At 40.3% G+C, this 27972-nt stretch overlaps 1 protein-coding gene across 1 annotated transcript; it reads left to right on the top strand.

Moving 5' to 3' along the window:
* Positions 1 to 27670, top strand: LOC311020756 (carbohydrate sulfotransferase 11-like). Its single transcript, XM_084020960.1, has 3 exons — positions 1 to 413; positions 21565 to 21644; positions 25089 to 27670. The coding sequence occupies exons 1-3, from the start codon at positions 320 to 322 to the stop codon at positions 25932 to 25934; spliced, it is 1020 nt and encodes a 339-aa protein (XP_083877086.1). The 5' UTR covers positions 1 to 319; the 3' UTR covers positions 25935 to 27670.
* The last annotated feature ends 302 nt before the right edge of the window (positions 27671 to 27972 follow it).

The raw sequence follows: 27972 nt of genomic DNA, 5'->3' as shown, positions 1-27972 counted from the left end.
TCGGACTACACCGGCAGGGATATGCAGCCTGGTCCAGTCTCGCAGTAACGTTGCGCTAACTGGACCGGCGAAGTGTGCGGCGAGGCTCGCTTCCCTCCGCCCTCACCTTTTCCAGCACCGCGGCTTCCAGCCTGGACGTCCGAGGATGTACAGGAAGATAAGGAGCAGCAAGGGTCAGCGAGCCGGATCGATCCTCGTATCGGTCATCAAGTAGACACGAGCCGTCCGGAGCCCTAAAATCTACAACAGCAAGGCTTGTGTTTCGCATGAACCCTGGAGGGATTCAGCTCGGCTTCTCGCTCCTTTCCAAAGACTCAGGATGAGGAAACCCAAAGTCACTCGGATGGGTTTTGCCTTGTGTCTGGGATGTTTCATTATGGTCATCCTGTACTTTAACAGCAGCCTGAAGCCTGGTGGGTACATCTGGAAGTTTTCTTATTTGTTTATTCTCCTAAAACAAAACGATACTAATGTTACCTCAGTAGTCTCCAACAAATTACTGTCTACTATTTGGACATTAGAAATGTCAGATTTGTCTGACAAGAGTCTGGTCTGATCTGAGTCATTTAAACTGTGCAGCTGGCCCCATTCTGTAGTTATTAGGTTCACTCATGTCATGTCCACATGATTTAATAATGAAGCCCATTCATGTCTTGTCCTGTCAGCACTCTTAAGGCAAAGTCATCTCATGCTCCAAGAGAGAAAGTCAGAGAACTCCTGTATTTTAAGACATTCCCATCATAATGGAGAGATCCCTGTGTCTTATTAAGTCTTGGTGGGACGATATAGGATTTTATTGCGTATCATGATACCAGTTGATTGTGGTGAATTTCCATTATATAATAGTAGATAGTACAGGATACCAAAATACATTTTTAAAAATGTATTTATTCATTTATGTATAAGACCTCATGATTTATGATCATCTTATTTAAAATGATTTAATGTGTTTTGTCTCTAAAAATGATGGTCACTAAAAACAATGATTATCTGTGTTGCAATAAGAAATATTGGTTTTAAGCACATTTTGGTGATTATCTGGATATTATTGTGACATAATCGTGGCAAGAAATTTCCACATCGTCCTTCCACCTCCCGCCCTCCCGCCCTGTGTCCACATCTCCCCCAGACCCGCGGATCATGGTGGGGGGGAACAATTGAATTAGCGAGCTGATCAGTGAGGGTTTCCTCTGCTACGTGGAGGAAGGCTGGGAGAGGTCGCAGCTGGCTGGGAGCGGGGCTAGTTGGCCCTCGCTCACTGAGATGTGTTTCCACCTCTTCCAGGTCCCTCTCTCAGCCACATACAATGGCCTCATTCAGACATGCCGAGCTCTAACGTGGGCCAAAAAAGCTTATATAGCCCATACTGTGAGGAGCGCTTGGGTTTTTAAGAGAGAGGTCAGTCAGTGCTGGATATGTGTGATGTGAGACATGGGGGCAAAGGCTGTTTGGAGTTATTAGGAGTCTCTGAAAGACCGGCCTCATGTGGAGACAGATTCCATGCGAGCGTGCTCCGTAAAAGGATTTGCTAAACGTACGTTTTTTGAGGCTGTCGAAAGCCTTCAAGGTTAAATAAAACAAACAAACCTTGGATCCCTTGTACAGCGTTCTTCGGTCCATCATGTTTGACACATTCCAGGAGTTTTTTTTTGTGTTCATTTACAGTATCTGGTTGGATGTGCCTCCCTGTAATGTCCTCCTCTGCTTTAAAGCCCAGCTTAAAGTGAAAGAATACCTGTTTAAGCCTTTTAGATCACTTACCTGTGGCATATCGTGCAGCTATTTAACAATTTAGATTAAAATCCAACATCTTTTCAACGATCAAATCAAACTCCTCCCTATGTGATGTCCCGCTGTTTGACCCAGAAATATTCCACCAATACACGTAAAATAGTCCTTTAACGCATCACTGTCTCTTTGATGTTGATGGAGAACCATTCAGCCTTTTGGATCCCAATTTAACATCCTTCGAGTTAAACTCTTGGGTGTTCTCAATATTTCATTGTAACCAATAAGAAAAGCCCTTTTTCACTACAGTCATTTCTACATGTGACAGCAGGAAAATCACCGGTGTAATTAAAGGCATCACAATGGCTGCATTACAGTCCGGCCCTGATGTTCATGCTGACTCACTGATGTCCATCGTTTACGTCATTCACATGTGCTTCTCCTGCTAAGACTAGTCTAGGTTTAGGCGTCCATGTTGCCGTTGCCACGCAGCAGTGTTCTCACGATAGAGTTTCATTTGAAGGCAGCAAAATATTATACAGTGTTTGACCGGCACATTCCCACCAGCATGCGGCGGTGCATTCATTTGCATGTCCTCGCCGAATAAGCAACGGCGAAATCTTGGTCACCTATAGTCGCTGACAGGATGCAGCTTTACTGCGGGGTTCCTTCTCACCACTGGCATGGTGTCGTTTTTGACCGCAGCTTAGTTGCTGAAATGCCGGATCATTCCCTCAGGAGTGACTGGAGACCAAGACAGAGCTAAAAGTAGAGTGAGTAGACGTCTGCTGCAATCTGCAGGTCAGAAGTCGATATTTCATTCTAAATGCGTCCCAGCGAGTGCGTCTGCTCGGGAAAACGTAGGCGCCCGCGGCAAACTGATGTTAGTATGGCAAGTGTCTTTAGTCTCTTTAAATCAACAGCTAGTGAGTTGTGCCGGGAGATATATCTCATAATGTAAAATACCTTAATAAAAATGATCACCATGAATTATGAAAATCTGATCTAAAAGACATTTGAAGGATCTGCAGGACCCTGTTAAAGAGGAGTAGACTTGTAGCACAAGCTCACAGAGACTTCAATCAAGCAGTAATGAACTGAATGGAAAGGTCAGCTGCATCGTTGTTCCAGCATGTTTCACCACGAACACTAGAGGAAACACCACGTACAAGCTCTTTTTCTGTCGTCAGATGTGTTTATGTCAGGGGTTCTGACATGTATGACCGTTCTGTTGCACATCTATGTAACAGGAGTGTGTCACGGTAGATACTGGGTTGCATTTACGCACAAGTAGTGAAAAGTAGATCCACCAAGGGCCACAAATCAATGCTGTCTCACACCAAAATTTCTCCCCTGAGAAGGTAAAAAAAACACGGTGATGGATGAGATTGTTAATACTTGAATCGATAGAGGTGGAAGAGGAAATAACCATCTGGTAGTCTCTTTAAATACTGAAGCTGTTTAGTTTACTTCACATCCTGATATGCTGCCCGTTCATGTGCTTATTTCCATTCTGGAGATGTCTAGGGATCATTTCTGCGTAACCCTTTTTTTTTGGAGACACATAGTATATGTGAGGTGGCCATCACAGGGACTTGTGTGCATGGATAAAAGCAGGCATATCAGCGCTCTTTAAGTGAAAGGTGAAACATCTGAATTTGATTACTTTGCATCTAAGAGGTTGCCTCTGGGATTTCGGTGTTGAGCAGCCTGAATGAACATGGAAGGCGTCTCATGTTTCAGTCATTAAAGCTGCCTGTCTGCTTTTTAAATCCGTTTAAATTGGTTTCGGATATGCAGCCAGTCTTTCCCATTTGCATTTAGAACACCTCCACCTCCAATCTACATCTGGGCTAAAGGTCATATTTTTTGTCCAAAGACTATATAAAGCTAAACAAGAGAGCAGCCCCATAACAAAGGAATGCACCGCCAAGTCCGAGTTACATAGTGTCAAATAGTCACGTTTTTTTAAATGTGCTCTTTTTTGCACATCTAATCTTTGGGATAATGACATAGATGCAGAGTGGGTTTACTGTGCAGTGTGTGTGTGTGTGTGTGTGTGTGTGTGTGTGTGTGTGTGTGTGTGTGTGTGTGTGTGTGTGTGTGTGTGTGTGTGTGTGTGTGTGTGTGTTGCACTGTCATAGACACTGAGGATTTAAATATTACTTTTGCAGAACATGCGATGCCTCGCCTCCCACGCTGCAGAAAACTGACCGTTTAACCAGACACGACATCTGATTTCTACCCATTCAAGATTCAAAATCTTGACATATTTTCACTTGTTTCCAATACAGATCAAGATATTTCATTCATTATCTTGACTCATCATCTTATTATTTATTACCAACTTATTCCAGAGATACTTTGTCTGGCAAATGTTTTGGCTCTGTTCCAGAAGAGATGAGATTTTGCCAACGTGTGGCGTCTTCACAACAAGGGCAGCTGTGGTTTCCCTGTAAAGTGGACTAAAACAAGGGCTGAGGAGGAGGAAGGCCTTCAGGGGCAACATGGTCTGGAATGTGGTATGTTTTATTGCATTGTCAGGATCTTCTCCTGTACAGCCCCCTTTTGAATAAAACCCAGGAACACTGATTTATATGTCGCCAGTAACATTTACAGATGCAGATGTGAGTTGATGGTTATCAGGCAGCTGGTTCTTCTTCTAATTACAAGCAGCACCCGAGGCCATGGTTTGGTCTTTGGGGCTCTGGTACCGGAGAGGTACCCCCACCTCATACCTTCCTTGTCTGGGCTTGACTTGAGGCACTAAACAAGTCTTAAAAAATAATTATTTAGCAGTCCAGGTTCAGTAGTGCACCTGCAGCAACACTAACCAAACTAGCTCCAGGGTTGCTTCAGACGTAATCCGAACACGGCATGTCTTCCTCCCTAAAGTCTCATGCAGACTTGAGGATGTGATGTTGTCAAATTAAAAACAGAACAAAACGTCCACAAAGGAACGGAGTAACCTAATCTTCCTATCTCTGCATTTGCCAGCTGAAATCAGTTCAGTCAGATCCTGAGCCATCGGGGGGCTTTCTTATAACGGGTCAGCGTTGCGATGCTGTTCCAACCTGTTCTCCTCCAATCAGTTGCAAATTCAGCACATTGAGCTGCAGGAGCTGATGATTCAGCAAGTACCCTGGAGTTTCTCTTTACCCGGAGACCATTTCCTTTCAGGAATAAAAGCTTCAAGTGATTTGATTTGCAGGTTTGTCCCTCCACTGTTGATATTTGCACAATGAGACCAACACTGTACAGAATACTGTTGTTTTACTAAAACCACAGTTGGGCTGCTGAGGGGTTAGCCACTTAACTGCGATGTAGGTATGTTTTACAGCTATGTTTGAACTTTTGTATTCCATAAAGTGTGTGTGTGTGTGTGTGTGTGTGGGGGGGGGGGGGGGGGGGTACTTAATATCCCTACATTCCACTGATGTTGAGGGATGCATTGTAGTTCAGGCAATACATGTAAAGGTGGCTTTAATAAATGCCAGCAGGATATATAAAATGTATATTTAAAAAAGTTGAATGGCAGGGAATAGAGAGAAAATAAGTTTTGTTCAGAAAACAAGTTTTGTTTGGAGAAGAATTTTGTTTTATTTTGGGATATTTTTTTCTGAGTGATATTTCCGATTATCTCAATTGGAAAATGGAAATTCACCATATTCCATTATTGTGAGTCTTTTTAATCCTGATGTGCAATAAAAACCCATTTCATCCCACTCCTTAGCCTTACCAATATACCACGGATTGCCATGAAAGTTGATACAGAGAATCAAGGTCCCCAGAGGATGAATCCTAAGGACTTCTTGACTATTCGGAGCACTAATAAAGTATTCCATCATCCAGTCAAATATCGGCCTGATTTATTAGCACATAATTTGCTTCCATAATTCAACAGCTCAGTGATGATGCAGCAATCTTAGTAGCTAATTGCATTGGTAGCGTGCTAGCAGCAGTAGCAAGGCTGCAGTGGTGTCAAGTGCTGTCAATCACAAAGTAACCCCTCCCTAATGCATACTCCGCTCTATCATCTATTTGACTCTAAATGTAATCATAATTACTAAATGAACATCATGCTGTATTGGAGAAGACTTGAAACTGGAGATTGAGACCATATTCATGTTAACAGTGTTTAACATCACAAATTCAATTGGGTCAGTACTTTATGGTTTAGTTTTATGACCCAAAATGAATGACATTCCCATCAGCCTCAGCTGTACTCTACACAGTTTGCCACAACAGCTGCTGTGGCTTCTCTAACCACAGTTGACGTCATCCTCCCTGTTGTAATTCCAAGTTGGAGATATCTGCTACTTGATGAAAATTCAGTACTAATACACTATTCAATTAAAAATGAGCTGTACACTTGTATATATGACAATTGAAGCAGTTTAAATGGAGTGACTACGAGGCTAGCAGAGAGGGCAACCATGGTGGGTTAATGCCTGTTCTTCCCATTCTGCTGCTGACAGTGCATGACTGCAGCATAAACGGAGAGGGTCACAATGGTAAACGTCAGCATTTCATCATCGTCATTGTTAGCATTTTAGCATTTCTGAAATTAGCATTTAGCTCAAAAAACCTGAGTACTTCCTCACAGAGCTGCTAGCATGGCTGTCAAAGGTGGTTTGAATGAGTTATATTTTGTTTTTTACGACAGCGAGGTAAAATTCCTGTTGTTCCACTGGAGTCTGGTGGCTTTGAGGAGAGCAAATTGATCGTAGGTTTTGTACCTTATTGAATTATAATAATTGTACAAAACCCTGTTGATTTTATTTATAATCCACTTAAAATGCATGTCGCATCTCATCGCACCAGATGTTGGGAAAATCTAAGTGTGTTCATCCTGGTGTCATGTTCCCATCTCCGCCAATCAGAGCTGGAGTCGATAAATACCCGAGTACTAAAGAGTCATTTGTCCTGAGAATGAATACCAACCGTAACTTTTCCCACTGATGGCAAAAGCCAGGTGTTAGTGGGGTTTGTTTTGTGTAGTGGGAAATGGGTCTTGTTTTTATTTAGATGTAAAATTCTGTGTTTCAGTGAACACGAATGTTTTCATGGCATGACAGGCACCTGACAGATTGCAAAACAGATTTTGGAAGGCAATCAAATCTCCAGTTAATTATTTAAACAGTGGAAAGGATCCAGACAGAGCAGAGGACAGCTTATGACATATGCTTATCTCATGTCAATTTTTTTTTATCAGGACCGTGTTAGTGTGCAGAGAGATTTTTGCACTTGCGCCTTTTAATGCAGGTGTGCTGGAACGTGCGACTGGTGACTGAAATTAGCCGGCTAACATTTCTTTTGTTTCTGAACAGGATCAGGCATATCTCACATCTGCATGCATTCATCTTGGAGTCAATAAACAGACACGACACCACCCACATGCCTCTGCACTAACACCCTTTGCGCACACATTTGGGGCGGAAAAGGATCAGGCTTCCCCTTGTACAGTGCGTTTCTCAGTAAAGCTGCTCTTTGGCAGGAGGGGCCAAGGAGGGGGGGCAGAGGGGGCCCCAGTTTCCCCAGTGGAACCTAAACACAGAGCTCCGTTTATGGCCTGGACAGGAGGAACACACATCAGCCTTTCTATATTCTGCATTTCCGAAGCCCTCGGTTCTGTGTGAACCAGGAGGAATGCTTGAGTTTTGGGTCTAGACAGGGTTAAACCAACAGGCCTGCTCCTTCCTTTGAATAGGCCTGAGCTGGGGTTGGTGAATCTCCTCAGTGGGGGGATTTGAGCTAACAGCTGAGACAGTGTTTGGTTAGAATAGCACATGGCTTGAGCCCATAGCATTTTTTTTTTTCACTTTTGAAGACACTTCCTTTCATCTTCAAGCATCAAAAATATAGGCCCCGCCTTTTTGTCCTGTTCTCTGCTTGGCCTGATATCCAGCTGTTCAGCTTTTAACAATTGAATCTCTTTATTCTCTAGCATTTTCACCGGGCTTTTGTTAAATACTGCATGACAAAATGTGGATTATAAATTTCCTCGCTTCCTGAGTAATGCCACATTAGCAGGGGAACGATGACACACAATGCGCTCTTTCAGCACAGTCAATGTGCCATCTGAGCTTGTTGCTGAAACACTCACCGTCTGCCAGGTGTTTGTCAGTTCCAAAATAATTTCTAGACATTACCTCTGCTGACCGGTGTTCCATTTAAGAGGGCTAGAAAAGATGACTTTGGGAGCGGTCGTGTTTAGAAATGCACTCGCTGAATCACTGGTAGTTTCCATAAAGAAGCGGCAGTGTGTTTAGCAAACAGGTCAATAAAACAGTGTACTGTAGCAGAACGCTCCGCTCACTTTGGTGCTCAAGTTAGAGAACAACACCTTCCTTTGGCAGCAGTCATGACATCATTTGGCAATCTCATTAACACTGCGAATGATGAAGGTCTGGACGGACCAGCATTTCAAATGGTGAAATTGCCGCTACAATGGATTGAAACACAGCGAGGAGTGGATTTGATTGGGTGGATTTGCTTGTGCGGACAATATAAAAATGCGTGAAGTAGGAACTGTGCCTCGTAGGGATGCTATGGTTACACCTGAAATTTTACAAGAATAGATTCCTGTTGGTGACACTCCGTGTCTGTAGTGCTTCCGTTGATCTCTAGAGTCTGATGGCTGTCTGCCTGGCCTTGATATTGCTCAATAAGACTGTAGAGAATACTGTTGTCTTACTGAAGCCTTTGGGCTGCTGTGTGGTTAGCTACACACTGTTTATCCTGACAGATATCAGATGGGTTGTCATGAAATTTGATACAGACAGTCAAGGTCCCATAGGAGGAATCCTAATGGCCTCTCCAGATGTGTATTTTTAGCAGGGCAGAGCCGTAAACACGCTGCTTTGAGTCTGGTGGAATCACAAGTGTTGTCTGGAGTGATCATGATCAGCTTCGGCAGCTGCCCCCGGTGGAAGCCAGTAGTGCTGTGCTCGAAGGTGTGTGGTACGTTTGAGGTGTTGGTGACGTTGAGGCTCATCGGCAGCGACTCGGCGAAAGCCTTCCACACTGAATGCCGTCGAGAATTCTCAGTTGGCCAGGGAAGTGAGAATGACCGAACTCGGCGTGCTTCCACAGTAATGCAAGCAATGTCTTGTCATGCTCAAGCTCGTTGGTGCTTTGTTTCGTGACTCACATGCACTTTTGAAGCATGAAAGCTGAGACGATTACAATGAATGGTAAAGGACAGAGAATTTTGGAGTATCTGTCCCTGACCAAAGCTGAACTCGTGTATATCTCAGTTGCCACCAAGCCTCAAATATTAGAAATAGGGAAATGTGTTTGAGCCTCCTACCCTAACACTTGTTCTATTTTTAGCTCTTACTTTATCGGCAATGATTCGTTGTGGTTTCCTTGTTTCCTTCTTTTGACAAATGTACTTATTGTAAGTCGCTTTGGACAAAAGCGTCTGCTAAATGACCTAAATGTAAATGTAAATGTACTCAATAAAGCAGTGATGTCAATGGCACAAATAGGTATTTTTGAATAAAAACTGTGCCGTTAGTGACCGAGCTAAGCTGCCATTTGCTTATTGACTGCAAGATGGAGAGGTTTACAGTATTTTACGTATTCTTTCACTTTTTATTTGAAATGTACAAGAAGAAGCCCAGAGAAGAGAGAAGCCTGAGCTATTGTGACTGGCTGCATTAGCCTGGCTTAGAAGCAGGCAGCAACATCCGGTTCTGCAATGTGAAGCCAATGCTGAAGTGCCATAAACTTACATTCTCTCCACTGGCCATCAGGGGGCGAAAAAATCAAAGTCTGTGAGAAAATGACCCTACTTCTAGCTTGATATATTACCTCAGTAAACACTGTTAACATTAATTTATTTTCAGGTCGATTCAGTTTCAGGTCTTCTTCAATACAGCATGATCTCCATTTAGTAATTATGATCACATTTAGAGTCAAATGATAAAGCAGGGTATGCTTTAGGAAGCTAACTTTATGAACAGCTAACAGAAGCCAGCAACACCCAGTAACCTTGTTAAAATAATCACTACACTTCTGGGAACAAAGATGTCCACATTAATTTTGCTGTTGGAGTTTCCTATTACATAACCTCAAGTCCTCCACTGTGATGGATAGAAAGCAGTTGGCAGTCACTTTGATTTGCCTACAGTATATGTGATCCGTATTCTGTTGCTTCTGTCCATTAGCTCTGACACCTCCTTATGAAATGTCACTTATAAGATCGACTTTGTCTCCCTCATATACTCATTTATTGCTCCATAGTTGTGCATGAGTGTGTTAGTGGGTTTACAGCTCATAAGCTGCTTGGCACACATGACTGGCCCAATCACACTGCAGTGTGGAAAGAGGCACGCGCGCACACACACACACACACACACACACACACACACACACACACACACACACACACACACACACACACACACACACACACACACACACACACACACACACACACACTCACTGAATATTGTGTGCCAATGCATAATTCTCTTGACATTCCATGTACTTTTAAATGAACCTCTATGCAGATGACAAATGTTACTGCTGTGTAAGCAACTCTGCAGGTCAACGACCACAAAGTGTAGAGAGGATTTGGATTATTTGATAAGACTGTGAAAGCATTTAAAACGTTCTGAAGTTAAGAGGACTTTGTAATTAATTTGAACGATGACACTGCCGGTTGACGGTTAAGATCAGTGACATGAGTTGAAACCAATTTCTGGCTCCTCGTCTCATAGATTCAGGGCTCGGTTTGCAGATAATTACTCTATCTTGTTGTTTCTAAATAGGCAATTCATGCTGAAGCTTGTGCATGTTTACTTTTTATGAATTTTACTCCGAGCACAGGATTTAATGCAGAACCAAATATGTCCAAGATTCACGTTGAGCCATGATTGGTTTGCCGCATACAACCTCCTTTCATTAATAATCAAAAAGCAGAAGGGGGAACCAGAGACATTTTAGTCCATAAATTGTCTAGCTTTTTCAGACCAACAGGAAAACTTTATGACTAGAGTCAAAAGTCAAGTATGTGTGAAATGATTCATAACTGCAGTTTCTTACATCTTGGTCACAAGTTGGAATTGTCATAATTCTTCAACAACTGAAAGAAGTTGATGAAAGACAGGAAGCAGCCTCCCATCTTTTGATTAATAATAAGCGAATCGGACTGCCATTTTAAGAAATTCCATCTGTCAGTGGAAGAATTTGTGCTTACGCCTAAATGCTCAAATATAACGGAGACTGGAAAAAGTTGATCAGCCTGCAGGCAAATCTGATGTTTGTCAAATCAGACTGTCTGCACGGTTATTTGCAAGTGATCAGATCACAAGAGTGATGACTGAGACACATCTGTAGAAATCCAACTGGAATCGTATCTCAAACCTCCTAATGTGGTTTGGATCCAGACTTTTTGATACGAAGTGCCATTTTAAAATGTTCTTGTTTATCAGTATGACATGTAATGTTAAGATTAAGTTTATTTATGATACCACATCAAAATTAAAATCTCCAACCGTACTTTAACTCCATCCACATTAGTCAACATCAGTTAAAAAAAAAACATTTTTCCCACAATCAGGACATTATAGTCATACATGAGAGTGCTTCATAACAATGCCATCATATATGTTGACAAAACATTGAATTTTAAGGTGGTGGATGATATGTCAGGTGTTGTTGATAATGTGCTTGAATGCATATCAGTAGAAATTTACAAGGAAAAAAAGAAAAATGTAATCATCAGCTGTATATATAGAGCACCTGGGTCAAGTATTGAGGTATTCACTAACTGGATGGAAAACACATTTTCAAGGAGGAGTCAAGTACATTTCATCTGTGGGGATTTCAACATCATCCTCATAAACCCTACCAATCACAAAATGTCAAATGAGTTCATCAATACAATGTATAGCATGAGTCTTTATCCAAAAATCACTAGACCCAGCAGAATAACATCTGACTGTGCCACGTTAATCGATAACATTTTCACTAATGACATTGGAAACAACACAATAAGCGGACTATTAATCAGTGATATCAGTGACCACCTTCCTGTTTTTACAGTTTATGATAGCAACTACAAGGACAATAAGCCAGACAAAAATATAGAATATAAACGAATGAGGACGGATGATGAATGCACTAAAAAACGACCTATTGGTGCATGACTGGGATTCAGTTTTCAAAGAAACTGACACTGATAAAGCGTATAATACATTCTTAACAATATTTAAGTCAATATATGACAAACATTGCCCTATCTATCAGTTCAATAGGAAAATTAAATATGCAGATTGTCCTTGGATCTCAAAAGGTAAAACTTACAAAATGCCTGTAAAAAGAAAAATACACTCTACAAGGTCTTCATAAAACAGAGAACAAAAGATGCAGAAAATAAATACAAAATATATAGAAATAAATTAACTAAAATATTAAGAGAAAGCAAGAAAGAATACTATCATAAAGTATTGGAGAAGAACAAAAATAATATGAAAGGAATGTGGGGCATACTAAACAAGGTCATAAAAAATGGTCCAAAGCAAGTGAGTTATCCTAAGTATTTTATTTACAATGAAAAGGAGAATTACAACATGAATGAGGTGGTAAACAGCTTCAATAATTTTTTTGTAAATGTTGGGCCTGAACTTGCGGGAAAAATCCCTGATTCTGTGCCTTCTGCAGAAGGGAATGATCTGTTAATTGATCGAAATCCTGCCTCCATGTTTCTCACAGCTGTGGAAAAGAAAGAAATTATTGATATTGTTAAAAATTGTAAAACCAAAAGATCTACAGATTGTGACGGAATTGATATGACTGTTGTTCAAAAGGTCATAGAGGGAATTTCAGAACCACTTGCTTATATCTGTAATTTATCATTTCAAACAGGTAAATTTCCTAGCAAAATGAAAACAGCAAAAGTCATTCCCTTGTACAAAATGGGATAAACACAACTTCACAAATTATAGACCTGTTTCTCTACTGCCACAATTCTCAAAAATTCTAGAAAAACTATTAAATTACAGGTTAGCCAAATTCATAGGGGTCATTCCGTGTCATTTCATCAAATGCCTCCCACCTGACCATCTCAGAATGTCCTGAAAAAATTTGAGTACAAAGACACACTTGTTAATAGGACTAATCCAAAATATTAGGTCTCTACTGTCAACAGTTTTCTCATGAAACGTCATTGAATGAAGGGTAGTTTAGACGGTTTTTGGCATCATACTCTGAAAAGCCATTTTTAAACGACATTATCTGGAAAACTATCTCACCTGTGGCCTTCAAAATTTATACAGTGTATATCTGTTACTAATATCCTCCAGACATGGAATATCAGGGGTGTAGCTCAATGATAACCTAGTATGGTAGGTACTTAAAATGAGGCTTGTTGAAATAAAGTAGTACATTTGAAGAGTGGCCTAGCTCCCATTTTTACAGACAAAAGACTTCTATCATTTCTGCCTCTATCTCTGGTGTTAGCTTAAACATTCTACAAAATATGGTCTCTCTTAGATTATTAGTTTCACAGATATTAAGGCTCAAAAATGGAAGTTAACACATCTTTGCCCAACTTCAGAGTCATATTCCAAAAAACTGACAACACGTATCTGGTCCAAACTTACTTTATTTGAAAGATCATATTCTTGTTAAAATCATATTAAAAAATCAGGAGGGTGTTTTGCCTCATTTTGTCGCAGTGATTTTTTTAAAATCCTGATATTGGTGGGGTTTTTGTGGCTGGTTTTGGTATTGCATGTCCTAATAGCCTAGCAGTAAACATCACAGGAGGGCAATTCAAATGTGTTTTTTACCATTTACCAAAGACTTACATGTGACTAAATGCTACTGATAAATTTAGCCCTACGAAAACATTCAAATGTAGCACAGTTGTAGAGGCAATAAGTCCTTGAATGTGAGTTAAACATGCTGAAAGCAGCTTTTAATGTCTTAAACCATGAACAAACATAGCATAATATTGAAGACTGTACATTTTGTCATACTGTAAGTATATAAATTACACAACCAAATCAAATAATAATCTTAATTTGAGCATGAGATTTTACATTACAGTACAAAAGTCGCCAAAGTTTGATATTGAATAACAGTTTGTCTCTATGCTCACTATGAGGGATCACACATTTTTCATCTTTTAGATCCAATTCCTTCGTCACATTCATTAATTTGTCAGTCACAAATTGTCTAATGTACATCTCTGCTCTGTTGTGCTCATCTTTTTTGATGGCATACATGCGCCCAGTTTCTGTAGAGGGAACGTCAAATCTTGCAATTCTATGCTGCAGTGGGACATTGCACATGTCTTCTCTTCTTGGCCAGTAGAAACTCTTGGTAGGGTCATGTGGGTGCATGAACTGAACCAGTACATCTTCATCTTCATCTGAAACATCTCTGATACTTCCTATCCACCATTTCTGATCATAACTCACATATTGTCTCATAGTGAGCATAGAGACAAACTGTTATTCAATATCAAACTTTGGAGACTTTTCTACTGTAATGTAAAATCTTTATGCTCAAATTAAGATTATTATTTGATTTGGTTGTGTAATTTATATACTTAAAGTATGACAAAATGTACAGTCTTCAATATTATGCTGTGTTTGTTCATGGTTTAAGACATTAAAAGCTGCTTTCACCATGTTTAACTCACATTCAAGGACGTATTGCCTCTGTAACTACAACTGTGCTACATTTTAATGTTTTCGTAGGGCTAAATTTATCAGTAGCATTTAGTCACATGTAAGTCTTTGGTAAATGGTAAAAAACACATTTGAATTGCCCTGCTGTGATGTTTACTTGTAGGATATTAAGACATGCAGTACCAAAAATGGACACAAAAACCCCACCAATATCAGGATTTTAAAAAATCACTGCGACAAAATGAGGCAAAACACCCTCCCGATTTTTTTATATGATTTTAAAAAGAATATGATCTTTCAAAAAAAGTAAGTTTGGACCTGATAGTTGTTGTCAGTTTTTTGGAATATGACTCTGAAGTTGGGCAAAGATGTGTTTACTTCCATTTTTGAGCCTTAATATCTGTGAAACTAATAATCTAAGAGAGACCATATTTTGTAGAATGTTTAAGCTAACACCAGAGATAGAGGCAGAAATGATAGAAGTCTTTTATCTACAAAAATGGGAGCTCAGCCACTCTTCAAATGTACTACTTTATTTCAACAAGCCCCTTTTTAAGTACCTACCATACTAGGTTATCATTGAGCTACATCCCTGATATTCCATGTCTGGAGGCTATTAGTAACAGATATACTCTGTAAAAAATTTGAAGGCCACAGGTGAGATAGTTTTCCAGATATTGCTGTTTAAAAATGGCTTTTCAGAGCATGATGCCAAAAACCGTCTAAACTACCCTTCATTCAATGATGTTTCATGAGAAAACTATTGACAGTAGAGACCTAATATTTTGGATTAGTCCTATTAACAAGTGTGTCTTTGTACTTGAATTTTTTCAGGACATTCTGAGATGGTCAGGTGGGAAGATTTTCAGAAATTTGATGAAATGACACGGAATGACCCATAGACAAACATCAATTACTTACAGACAGTCAAGTACGGATTCAGGCCAAACCGTTCAACAGCACTTGCATTAATGGAATCAATTGAAGAAATTACAAACTCTATAGATCACAAACAGTACACAGTTGGGATATTTATTGACCTAAAAAAAGCATTTGACACAATCAACCATGAAATACTTTACAATAAACTGGAACGGTACGGCATCAGGGGGTTAGTTTTAACTTGGTTAAAATGTTATCTCAGTAACAGGAAACAATTTGTGCAGTTGTGTGGATATTCCTCGTCATGTTTGGATATTACATGTGGTGTGCCACAGGGGTCAGTACTGGGTCCACAATTGTTTATAATGTACATTAATGACATTTGTAAAGTTTCAAAGGTGCTCAAGCTGGTATTATTTGCAGATGACACAAGTATTTTTTGTTCTGGGACTCATCTGCAGAGACTATTAGAGGTGATAACCCTTGAAATGGATAAGATAAAAGGCTGGTTTGACAAAAATAAATTGTCACTAAATTTGTCCAAAACTAAATTCATAGTCTTTTGCAATTTTAATATACATTCTCAAGTAAAGATAATGATAGGCGGAGTGGACATTGAAAGAGTGCATGAAATTAAATTTCTTGGTGTGATAATAGATGACAAGATCAATTGGAAATCTCACATAAAACATGTGCAATCCAAACTGTCAAGAAGCATTTCAATATTGAGCAAAGCTAAGCATATTCTGGACCACAAGTCACTACAATTCTATACTGTTCCCTGGTTTTGCCATATTTCATTTACTGCGCAGAAGTCTGGGGAAACACATAAATCTACATTGCAATCACTAACTATACTTCATAAAAGAGCTATAAGAATAGTTCACGAAGCTGAATATCGAGACCACACAAATTCTTTTTTTTTAAAGTCAAAAATAATCAAATTCATTGATATTGTAGAATTAAAAACGGCACAAATAATGTTCAAAGCAAAAAATAATTTATTACCTAATTTACAAAGACTATTCTTCAATAGAGAAGGGGGTTATAATCTGAGGGGGAAAACAGATTTGAAAACTGTTATTGTGCGTACCACAATGAAAAGTTTCTGTATTTCAATCTGGGGGGTAAGACTGTGGAACAGTATGAGTGTGGAGCTGAGGCAATGTACAAGTCTGATTCAGTTTAAAAAGATGTATAAAGAAGGAATTTTCATAAAGTACAGAGAGGAAGAAGGAAGCCATAATCACTGATTATAAAGATGTACTAAAACAAAAAGAAAAAAAACAAAAAAAGAAGGAAAAGTGTCTAGGCAAATGTCTTAACTATATATTATGAAATAGATTAAAAAGGATTTCAATGTGATAAAGTTTGAAAATAGAGAAGGGATAGTATTAAATAAGTTATTCTTCTTACTACTCCTTTTCGGACATGTAAAATGTTTAAATATTTTGTGTTTTATTACTGGTAAAAACAACAAAACAAAAAAAAAATGTTACTCTGATTTTGTTATTATTCTTGTTTGTTGTTGTTGTTGTTGTTGTTGTTGTTGTTTTTCCTTTTCTTTTTCACATGTTCGAAATAAAAATAAATAAATAAAAAATAAAAAATCCTTCTAAACACATCCCCATCTGGGTTGAAATCATTAGGGTCATTCCGTGCCAACTCAGCCACCCATGTAATGACACCTCTCAGATTTTTCGGTGATTTAGCGGTGAAAATATGCCTTATGTTACCAAACGAGGGAATTTGAAGTTTCAGGTCAATATCTCAAACTGTTTGCCCGTGGCGTCCATTTGAATTTCAATTGCCACACCCCTTGTTGACACATTGGAATTTCGCATTTCATTTGTTGGCATTTTTGGAGGCCCATAACTTCTGTTCTAATAGTGATAGGAGGCTGAAAATTGCTCTGTTAGTTCATTGTAATGTGTACTACACAATTCTGCAGGCAGAATCATTCCTTACTGTTTGGGTGAGAGGTGGGTCACCAAAGTCCAATTTGTTTTTGACGACCAACATTATTTTTCACTTTTTGGGTGCTGTTATTTTTTATATTTTATGGGGGTCCAAAAACCCTCCCGGGCAGAGGTGACTCTTTTGGAACCCCATATTTGGACCTTTGCTCTTGCCAAAATGAATTTGAAGGGTGTGGTACCACTGGTGGGGTTTTTTTTATTGGTTTTATAGAGGTGACTCTTTTGGAACCCCATATTTGGACCCCCAAATGACCATGTGGGCACTTGATGATCCTAATGGGATTTATACCAGATAAAGATACATATTTGTTCTTTCTTTTAATGAAATAAAACCTTTATAAAGCTCCATCATATGAATTTCATTCGTCAAAATGCACCATTTTGGACTTTTTTTCCAGAAGTCTGGAATGTACATCAGGGAGAATTTAGTGATGATAAAGCATGAAAATAGTGGAAATAACTTAGTATTGGCAAACAATTAAATATTTAGACTGCTGGCCATTAATTTCCTGAAAATCACAAATGAACCCCTTATCCCAGACTGTCCTCCTCGAGAAAACGACCACATAGGTCGTGTGTCAAGCACCGAATTACGACCAAATGTTACGTTTCAAAATAGCGCGCCCTCTAGCGGTCAAGTAAATATCGACACTCCGGTGTCTCAGACGATCGCCCCCCGTCAATCATCGGCAGAGACCCCCCCCACACGTTGACCTAAACCTACCTCCCCCCCCCCTACCCCCCCCCCCCCCCCGCACGTGCGCGGACGATCGCCCCCCGTCAATCATAGGCAGAGACCCCCCCCACACGTCGACCTAAACCTACCTCCCCCCCCCTACCCCCCCCCCCCCCCCGCACGTGCGCGGACGATCGCCCCCCGTCAATCATAGGCAGAGACCCCCCCCACACGTCGACCTAAACCTAGCCCCCACCCCCCCCCCGCGCGCGCGGACGATTGCCCCTCGTCAATCATCGGCAGAGACCCCCTCCACACGTCGACCTAACCCTAACCTTAACCACTACTATCGTTGCGGAAGAATCTCCGCAATACGCTCCCAGAGGGCGTATATTTGAGGACGTGACACACGACCTATTTGGTCGTATGAGTTGGAGGGCTTGTTGCCTTATCCCCAATGAAAGAGACCCGCCTGTGACAAGTGACTTGCAGCACAAGCATGTCTGCAGGCCATTGATGCAAACCATATTCTGACACCAATGGAGATGTTTAAATGGGCAAAAGAAAACATTAAGAACATTACATTCTTCTTTGTTAGTGCAGAAGATATTAAAAAACACGAGGAACGTGGACGTTACACCTCGGCCAAAACGTTCAGTGGAACATGATCGCATCATTGCTTTATACCAATTTCCAATAATAAGATATGGATGAAAAGAATATAACAGGATAAAATATTCACAGATGTCAATGCAGGACAACAATCAGATTCAGAACACTTGGATACAGAACACCCGGAGGCAGGACACTCGCAGTCAGATCAGCCTAAAAACTACATTTTCCAGCCAGGAAAACACATTGCCTGTATCTATGATGATGACTGGTTCATTGGAAACATTGTTGAACATTCAGAAGAACATGGCGACGTTTTTGTGAAATTCATCTATGGACGCAGTGCTCGCCAATACAAACATGATCAAAAGGACCATGATAAAATTATGTTACTGCTTCCACAATTTCTTGGATAATAGTTATCCATAGATGAATTTCACAAAAATGCACCATGTTCATCTGAACGTTCAACAATGTTTCCAATGAACCAGTCATCATCATAGATACAGGCAATGTATTTTCCTGGCTGGAAAATATAGTTTTGTGGCGGATCTGACTGCGAGTGTTCTGCCTCCGGGTGTTCTGTATCCAAGTGTTCTGAATCTGATTGTTGTCCTGCATCGACATCTGTGGATATTTTATCCTGTTATATTCTTTTCATCCATATCTTATTATTGGAAATTGGTTTAAAGCAATGATGCGATCGTGTTCCACTGATCGTTTTGGCCGAGGCGTAACGTCCACGTTCCTCGTGTTTTTTAATATTTTCTGCACTAACAAAGAAGAATATAACGTTCTTAATGTTTTCTTTTGCCCATTGAAACATCTCCATTGGTGTCAGAATATGGTTTGCATCAGTGGCCTGCAGACATGCTTGTGCTGTCACAGGCAGGTCTCTTTCATCGGGATAAGGGGTTAATTCGTGATTTTCAGGAAATTAATGGCCAGCAGTCTAAATATTAAATTGTTTGCCATCACTGAGCATAATACTAAGTTATTTCCACTATTTTCATGCTTTATCATCACTAAATTCTCCCTGATCTACATTCCAGACTTCTGGAAAAAAAAAGTCCAAAATGGTGCATTTTGACGAATAAAATTAATATGATGGAGCTTCATAGTCAAAGGTTTTATTTCATTAAAAGAAAGAACAAGTATGTATCTTTATCTGGTATAGATCCCATTAGGATAAGTGCCCACGTGGTCATTTGGGGGTCCAAATATGGGGTTCCAAAAGAGTCACCTCTGCCCGGGAGGGTTTTTGGACCCCCTTTGGTGACCCCCATTTGGACCCCCTTTGGTGACCCACCTCTCACCCAAACAGTAAGGAATGTTGATTCTGCAGAATTGTGTAGTACACATTACAATGAACTAACAGAGCAATTTTCAGCCTTCTATCACTATGAGAACAGAAGTTATGGGCCTCCAAAAATGCCAACAAATGAAATGCGAAATTCCAATGTGTCAAAAAGGGGTGTGGCACTTGAAATTCAAATGGATGCCACGGGCAAACCGTTTGAGACATTGACCTGAAACTTCAGATTCCCTCGTTTGGTAACATAAGGCACATTTTCACCGCTTTTCAGCAAAATCTGAGAGGTGTCATTACATGGTACCCCGATTTTGGCTGTTTTCACATGGAATGACCCTTAACCTAAATAAAAGCCAGCACAACTCCAGATAGCAGAGGAGGTACATTTGCACACAGAGAAGGCACTTCAATATTCCTTAAAAAGGCTTTTGTTGGAATTAAAGTTCTGCATTTTGGGGAAATGCACTTATTCACTTTCCCTTTGAGACAAATAATACCACTCTTGTGTCTCATTTGTGACGATAACTAGTGAGCTTTATAGATACTGATGGGCATTTTTTTTAAGTTTTGATAACTGTTAAACTAAGCTAACAATCTCTTTGCTGTACCTTCATATTTAGTGCACAGATATGAATTTCTGAATGTCTATCTTTTCATTTGGTAAGAAAGCAAATAAGTTTATATTTAAATTTCTTCCTTTAGTATGAAGCCAAATTTGATAATTTCCTTCATATCATTTGAGCATTTTAAACCGTTGGCAGATGCCAGCCTTTTGCAGAGGCCATGTCCCTATTGTTTCAAACTATATTTAAGGTGGACAAATGGTTTAATTCGGACTGAAGATTCCACTGCATTCAATGAGAAAGCTGCAGTGCCACATTGTGTCAAACCATGTACCTCGGTCCAGGTATTGAAATGGTGTAATGCCGCTAATGTGAAGCTGTGTAATCTGATGCTATGATGAAAGCTCATCCAGCAATGCTTCCCAACATACCCATAACGTCCTGTGGCTTCTCTTTCTGCTTCCCCCACAGATTCTGACCAAAGTAACTTTTTGAAATCAGATTTTTCTTGTCTGTCAAAACATTTTTTGTGTGTATCTACTATTGCAAGAGCACTGGAGGCAATAACAAACCAAAACAATTCAAGTTATTCTTTCCATATTTTGTTCTCTGTGTTCCTGCAGTTTGATCCCGTATGTTTCCAGTGTTTTAAAATGGTACGTCACACAATATCTGTGTTTGCCGCCTCTTGACTTAGGAGGTGGTTTAACAAAAAGTGTTGTCCCTTCATATGCCACTCCGTCACATGTGACCCTGTCGAGTTTATTATTAATATGAGCATGGCATAGGTGCAAAGGTGGCTGTAGAAAGCCATCTTTGATACCTACTGTGCGGGGTGTCAGTAAGAAAGATAGACGTCTGGTAAAGTATCACTGTAAGATGTCTTGTTAAAATAAAGTCTGTCATTAAAAAATGTCAACAATATTTGTGTGATGGTCAAAAGAGTCCATTTGTGCATATTTGTGTTTTTTATTTATTTTATTTTTGTCCGATTTCTATTCTTTTACCTGTATGTGGATGACAAGTTGAATATACAGTGCTATTGTTTCATAATGCACTACCATTTTATTATGGTAAATCTGATTGCTGCGTTAATGTAACACATATTGCTTTGTAAGCTCTTTTAATCAGATTTCATGACGGGTGTGCTGTCTTTCCTCAGGCTCGGAACCGGTCGGTGACCGAAGCAGTGGGCAGAAGTCGAGGAGGAGTCCTCTACAGACACTTTATGATGGCGACCAGGTCAGTCTAACCACAAACAGGCTTCATCTAGCGCCACCATCAGGTCATTTGGTGACATTTCTTTAAACCACAGCTGTACTTGGTGTTCAGTGCTAATTACCAAATGGTACCACGCTATCATGTGAAACAAAGATGGTAAACATTTACCTACTTAACATGTGAACATTTGAGCGTGCTAAAGTGAGCCCTGGGTGCTCACAGCCGCACAGAGCTGCTAGCATGGCTGTACACTCGTACCACTCTTCACAGAATGACAGTGTATATGCAAAATCATTTTCCACCAACACCAATGCATATGATGAATTCATAATGACCTCATGGTGAGCATTTCTGTTTACAACAGCAATTTATTGGTCCGATAAAGTTTTTACAATTAGAAGAAAAACAATTTTATTTTTGGGATATACAACTTTTCAAAACTCTTTATACATGAAGTCATACGGAATAGTAAATAAACGTCAACAAATGAGAAAATATGCCATCAGAACCAAAACAATCAAAGAACAAGATCACACAATATAGAAAATAAACATTGAAGTTTAATAAATACATTGATTAAGTAATGATAAACCCCTAAAATATGTATTCAATTGTAATAATGTAGTAGTATTAAAAAAATCAGTTCAGGTTACAACATGGTGTTGTGGTGCGTCTCGCCTTTTTCCACCTGCAAAATCTTCTATTCTTCGTTTTTTTTAAATTGAGCCACTTTAAATTGTCTGTCCAGGTGAGTGTGTGAAGGAGATGTTCTCCCTCTGTTGAAACTGAGTAGCAGTAACTTTCAGCCATCAGCATCTTAAATCCAATCAAATTACATGTTGACGTTTTGAACTTGCAGCACTTATGAACCCATCTCAGTTGAACGGTAAGTGAGGTATCTCCTCCTCACGTGTACGTAGCTACGTGCTCATACACAAATCATCCCTGATCCTGGTGATAACTTGATCCTGGTGATATTTTCCATGTCAGGTCACTTTTCATGTGTTTGCATCTGGCAGGGATAAAAAGGTCAGCCATCTTTGTTAAATTACACCAGTGACATTTATTGAGGAGGGATTTTTTCATGTTTAGATACTGAATATAAGCAACAATATGAGCTATATATATACTGTTGGCACAGAACAAATTGATTACCAAGTGAGCTCAGTATTGAACATTGCAGCAAAACCTACAGCGTACATTTTAAACCTCACTGCGAAAAATTGCAGTGAGGTTTAATATTAATTAAGTGCTCAGTGAAACATCTGACTGTTAATGTGTAATGTCCAATAAGGAGTTGATAGGATTGTTCATCACAAAAGAAAATGGAATTTGGTTTGGAGTCTATTAACATGTGTTAACAGATGACTAAATGATCAGGCTTAGGCAGATTGATTGGAGAGGCTGGGGCAGGAATGTTCAAAGGAGGCAACGTTTTATTGCTGTAATTGCTCTTCTTGTACAGCCCAAGGTGACCATTGAAGATACAGGAAGGGAGAGTTATGAGAAAAGTATAGATTTTAGACCATGACTTTTACTACCACTCCCAGTATGGATTCGAAGATGTTCCCTGATAGACGCCCCTGGGCCAGGCTCTGAATACTGACTTCATCTCTATAAAGTCATAGACTTGTGCAGTGCAGTAGGACTCTGTCACAGCTGTTCCCAGTTAAATCTCCCTGTGGTGAGGAGAAGGAGGAGGAGGAGGAGGACGATGGTCGACATGCCAGAAAACAAACCAGCTCCAGCAGACATCGTTTACTTTTAATTGCTTGTGTTATATTCTTGGTTCCTTTCCACTTAAACGCTCTCCCAGCAGGAGGAGGCTGCTGAGCTGTCGGTATGGAAACGGGCAGCGAATTGGATTCAAGCCAGATCAATTTGTGGATTTACGTGTGCAAATTCATGAATGTTTTTGTGTTCCTTTTCTCCTGCATGTTTTTGTGATGTGCAGCAGCTGATTAAGTGAATAACATTTAACATGAATTCTTCTTTGGACCATTGGAGTTGTTTGTATTATTGTTTTAATCTTTTGGCCAGTTATCAATGTTTTTGATTAATGAAGACATTTGGATAGTGATTGGCTTCTTTAACATCCTGCGCTAATGTGGCCGAATATCCAAATAAATTAATACTTTGATAATATACTGTAAGAATACTAAAAATACTAATTAAAAAATATAATAATGATTAAATATTGCTGTAGCGAGAGAAAAACAACTTGAAAACCAAATCACTCCACTCAACAAGGTGACTGGAGTCATATATGTGCAAATTCCATCATATCTGAAACTAAACCAGTGAAAAGTTCCACCTTTGTGCTGAAAAACCTTTGACTTCATGTGTTGAATCCACCGTAGTCCAATTTTAACAGGCTTTTTTTTTGTATAGCATTCAAAGGATCTTGCCTAGATTATAATGCCTTTGGTTGGGTGTAAAGCAGGACATACTGTATGGATTGGGGTATCTAGTGAATCATGGTTTACGTGCAGTTTTTTTGCTACATTTTTAACTGTGTGTTTGTACTTAACATTCTTCAAGAAGACTGGTTTTGAATGCCGTGTTTGTCTTGAGGTGCATCCTGGTGGCTATGTTTATATCCTCAGAAAACTGTACTGAATCATGCATATTGCTCACATGAAGGGAGCACAGACCGAGGCGGAAAGAGTGTCAGTGTTGGCTCTCTGGTCTTTGGCCAGTCCGGTGTATCCTTGATGATCCCGTGTCTGCCAGTACACACAGAGCCACACATAGCGTCGGGCACTGAGTCAAAGCGAGAGACTCAGGGCTCCGACCGCTGCAGTGGTGAGCCTGGCAGAGTAAATGAAAGAAGTAAATAAGGCGTTTGTGCCACGAGGAGGCCAAGCTGAACTGGCTGACCCAGGATTTTATTGAGTCAACAGGGGATGGACCATAATTAAGATTTCCACAGGGGACGTATATATTTCAATATGATTTCTCAGATAACTCTGAAGGTCTTGGCAAGATGCAAGGCATGCTCCACTTGCCTTACTTCTATGTAATACATTCTGGTTGTTTTCTCTCCACGTGGCCTCCAAAGGCTGATTTTAATGACTTTAGCTTTTCTCTTGTGACAATGCTTCAATTCCACTTATTTTTGATCAAGGTCTGTTTATGCTGGGTTCCCACTGGATTTTAAAATGTGATCATGTGTGAGTTGAATCAGGGGAATTCAAACATCGGGAGAACAGCTGGGAGAGGGGGGAAGAGAGTTGAAAGCGTATACAGTTTTATACATTGAGATATACAAGCTAAGATCCTGTGGGGCTTCCAGGTCCAGACTGATAAACGGGATGGCTAACCGACAGTACATCGAGGTTGTGTCCTTGCGAGACTACAACTCCCAGTATTCCAGCCTGAGATCTACTGCTGCTGAACCATTACATTACTGGTGAATAGTTGTTCCTGTTTAATTCTTTTTTTTTTTTTTCCTTTTTCCTGTAGGTTGAGTCGGCAGTGCAGACGATCCATCAGGGCCGACGGGAGGTGTTAGAAGATGCCTGCCGCTCCTACACCCGCAAACGCAGAGTCCTCATCCCCGAGGACCTGAAGCACGTCATCGTGGATGACCAGCACGGCTTGCTGTACTGCTATGTGCCCAAAGTGGCCTGCACCAACTGGAAGCGGGTGCTCATGGTTCTGACGGGCGTCGCCGGGTCCCTCCGAGATCCCCTGGCGATCCCTGCCAATGAGGCCCACGTGCCAGGAAACCTCCGCACTCTGTCGGAGTACTCCACCTCGCAGATTAACCAGCGCCTGCGCTCTTACCTGAAGTTTGTCTTCGTACGCGAGCCCTTCGAGCGGCTGGTGTCCGCGTACCGCAACAAGTTCACAAGGAGCTACAACACTGCGTTTCATAAACGATACGGCACAAAGATAGTACGGCGGCACAGGACGGACCCGCAGCCAGAAGCTCTGGAGAGAGGAAACGACGTCTCCTTCGAGGAGTTTGTCTATTACCTCGTGGACCCGGCGACCCAGCGAGAAGAGCCCTTCAACGAGCACTGGGAGCGGGTGCACTCGCTGTGCCACCCCTGCCTCATCCACTACGACGTGGTGGGTAAATACGAGACGCTGGAGCAGGACTCCCGCTACGTGCTGCAGCTAGCCGGGGTGGAGGACCAGGTCAGCTTCCCCACCTCATCCAAGAGCACCAGGACTACAGGAGACATGGCGGCGCAGTTCTTCCACAACATCAGCCCCTTCTACCAGAAGAAGCTGTACAACCTCTATCGCATGGACTTCCTGCTCTTCAACTACTCAATACCATCTTACCTGAAGTTTAGATGAGGCTGGTGCATCACTCATCCACGGACTCGACTTGAGCATGTGGAGCCTGGAACCGGAGGCCTTATTATGGACAAATATTGTTGAAGATGTATCCTGATAAGAGCGTTTTGACAGACTGAAGAACTTCTGTACACACAGAGGAAACGAGTAGGAGAGGACATTTAATCACAAAGTGACAGTTGTTGATGAAAGAAGACAATTTATATTTTACTGTAAGCGGTGAGCCGGATGAGTGGATGCTGGTCACTGCCTTGAAATTCAACTTTTGGTTTTATTTAATTTCGGTTGTTATCTGCTGTTATCACAAGTGTAATTTGCACGACAAATGTAATCCGCAGTAGCTTAATGAAAGTATTAAAATCTTATTCAGAGAGTGGATGTCTCCAAACGTATGTGCCTCTCATCGCGGGCCTTAGTTCGACCTCTGCAGGCGAGGACAACTTTTGTAAACTGTGACTTTTTTGTGCTGTAGGAAGATATTTTTTTTGTGTAACAATGACTTTGTCTTTATTTATTGTGTTATAGCTGACTCCACAAAGTCAGACAAAACCAAAATAGATATGTAGTTTCTCTCATACTTTTCAAATAAATGCATTTCAGCAAGAATTTGTTTATTGAATTGAATATTACTGTTTAGAGGCTTTGAAGGCAGGAGATGCTCAACACTATGCTATAAAGATACTCTTCAGAATACAGCTTACATGCCGGTCTTTTATTTCAATGACAAATCATGCCTGCAAAAATGTCATCTAGAAGTGTTTACAAATGTGAGAGCAAAGTCCAATCAAGCTTGATGTTGCTGCGAAAATAGGATTGTTTCCATCTTTGGATGCTGTTTTCAGATCAGAAAAGACAAGCATTTTTCTAAAAGTGCATATCAAACAATTGAAAAGGCCCCACACAGAGAGGTATAGAATAGCACAAAGAAGTATCTGTATGGGTTACGTCTGTAACACATGCTAACATGGAGACAGTGAAGTACAACAGGCTATATTCAATGGCACTGTGCTGCACAAATGATGAAACACCAGTAGAAAATTGGCAACACTGAACTCAAGAGTTCCTAAGTACACAAGAGCGAACTGAAGGCTCAACATGGTTTAAAGGCACAAACCTATGAATTAAACAAGATCAAATCTAACGTTCATCAAGACGTTGCAGCATCTGGTTTGTGTTGATATATGTTAACACTCATTTATATAGAATTATTGCCTTAATACAATCATGTGCAATCTAACATTGAGAGCTGACGATAGGTGTACAGATGTGTCAACAGTGACAACACAGTGGTTCTACAGTATTCCCGAGCCGAGTACAACTATTGACCACAGTGAGCTGTGCTGAATGCAAAATAAGTCCTCGATTTCCTCACTTGGTTCTTCCTTTATTAAGCAGTGTTTTTTCCATTTCTGTTTTTACAGCCCCTCATCTACGCTGTTGGATTTGTGCCTCAATCATGAGCACGGAGGGATATTTTGAGCACAGGAAACATTTTTTTTCTTCTTCCAAACACAGAAGTTATGTTTTGTGGAGAAATTATTTTCACAGAAAAAAAACCTGTGTGGACAAAATAAACAAAGTGCACCCGTTTAACTAAATTACTAAATTTCCTGATCCTCTGCTCGGACAAATAAACAGTACCTACTTATGATAATAACTTGACCTCCCCAGCCTAAACGTTATAATGATAAATTATTTCAAAACATGTTTATGAGCCCTTAAATTAAAACAATCAACCGTTTTGTTTATTCGCCCCAACCAGCTGATGTTATGTGTGTTATGTTATGAGTGTTGTAGGAATGAGAAATGAGTTAGCATTTTTGCACTTCCCTCCTCTAAATCGATGGGATGAGATTAGTTAGTTGTCTGAAAAAAGGTCTGCGGTTGACTCAAGCTTAATGGATCTTTTTTATGATTTATGATATAAAACATGCTAGTTAATATTGGACTTGGTTTGTATCTGTCTTTAAAAAAGCCGGTTGCCAATGAGGCTACTAGACGTCACTACACCAAACAATAACCTGCCCTTAGATTAGCG

This window comes from Eutrigla gurnardus (assembly GCF_963514095.1).
Source record: "Eutrigla gurnardus genome assembly, chromosome: 2".
NCBI classification, from domain to species: domain Eukaryota; kingdom Metazoa; phylum Chordata; class Actinopteri; order Perciformes; family Triglidae; genus Eutrigla; species Eutrigla gurnardus.
Note: the sequence above shows the minus strand (reverse complement) of the source record. Positions and strands in the feature narration are given on the sequence as shown.

Bases quoted from the DNA above. Each gene is read 5' to 3' on its own strand.
- LOC311020756 (XM_084020960.1), top strand. From the start codon at position 320: ATGAGGAAACCCAAAGTCACTCGGATGGGTTTTGCCTTGTGTCTGGGA. The intron at 414-21,564 runs GTGGGTACATCT...GTCTTTCCTCAG, and splicing joins TAACAGCAGCCTGAAGCCTG to GCTCGGAACCGGTCGGTGAC. The intron at 21,645-25,088 runs GTCAGTCTAACC...TTTTTCCTGTAG, and splicing joins CACTTTATGATGGCGACCAG to GTTGAGTCGGCAGTGCAGAC.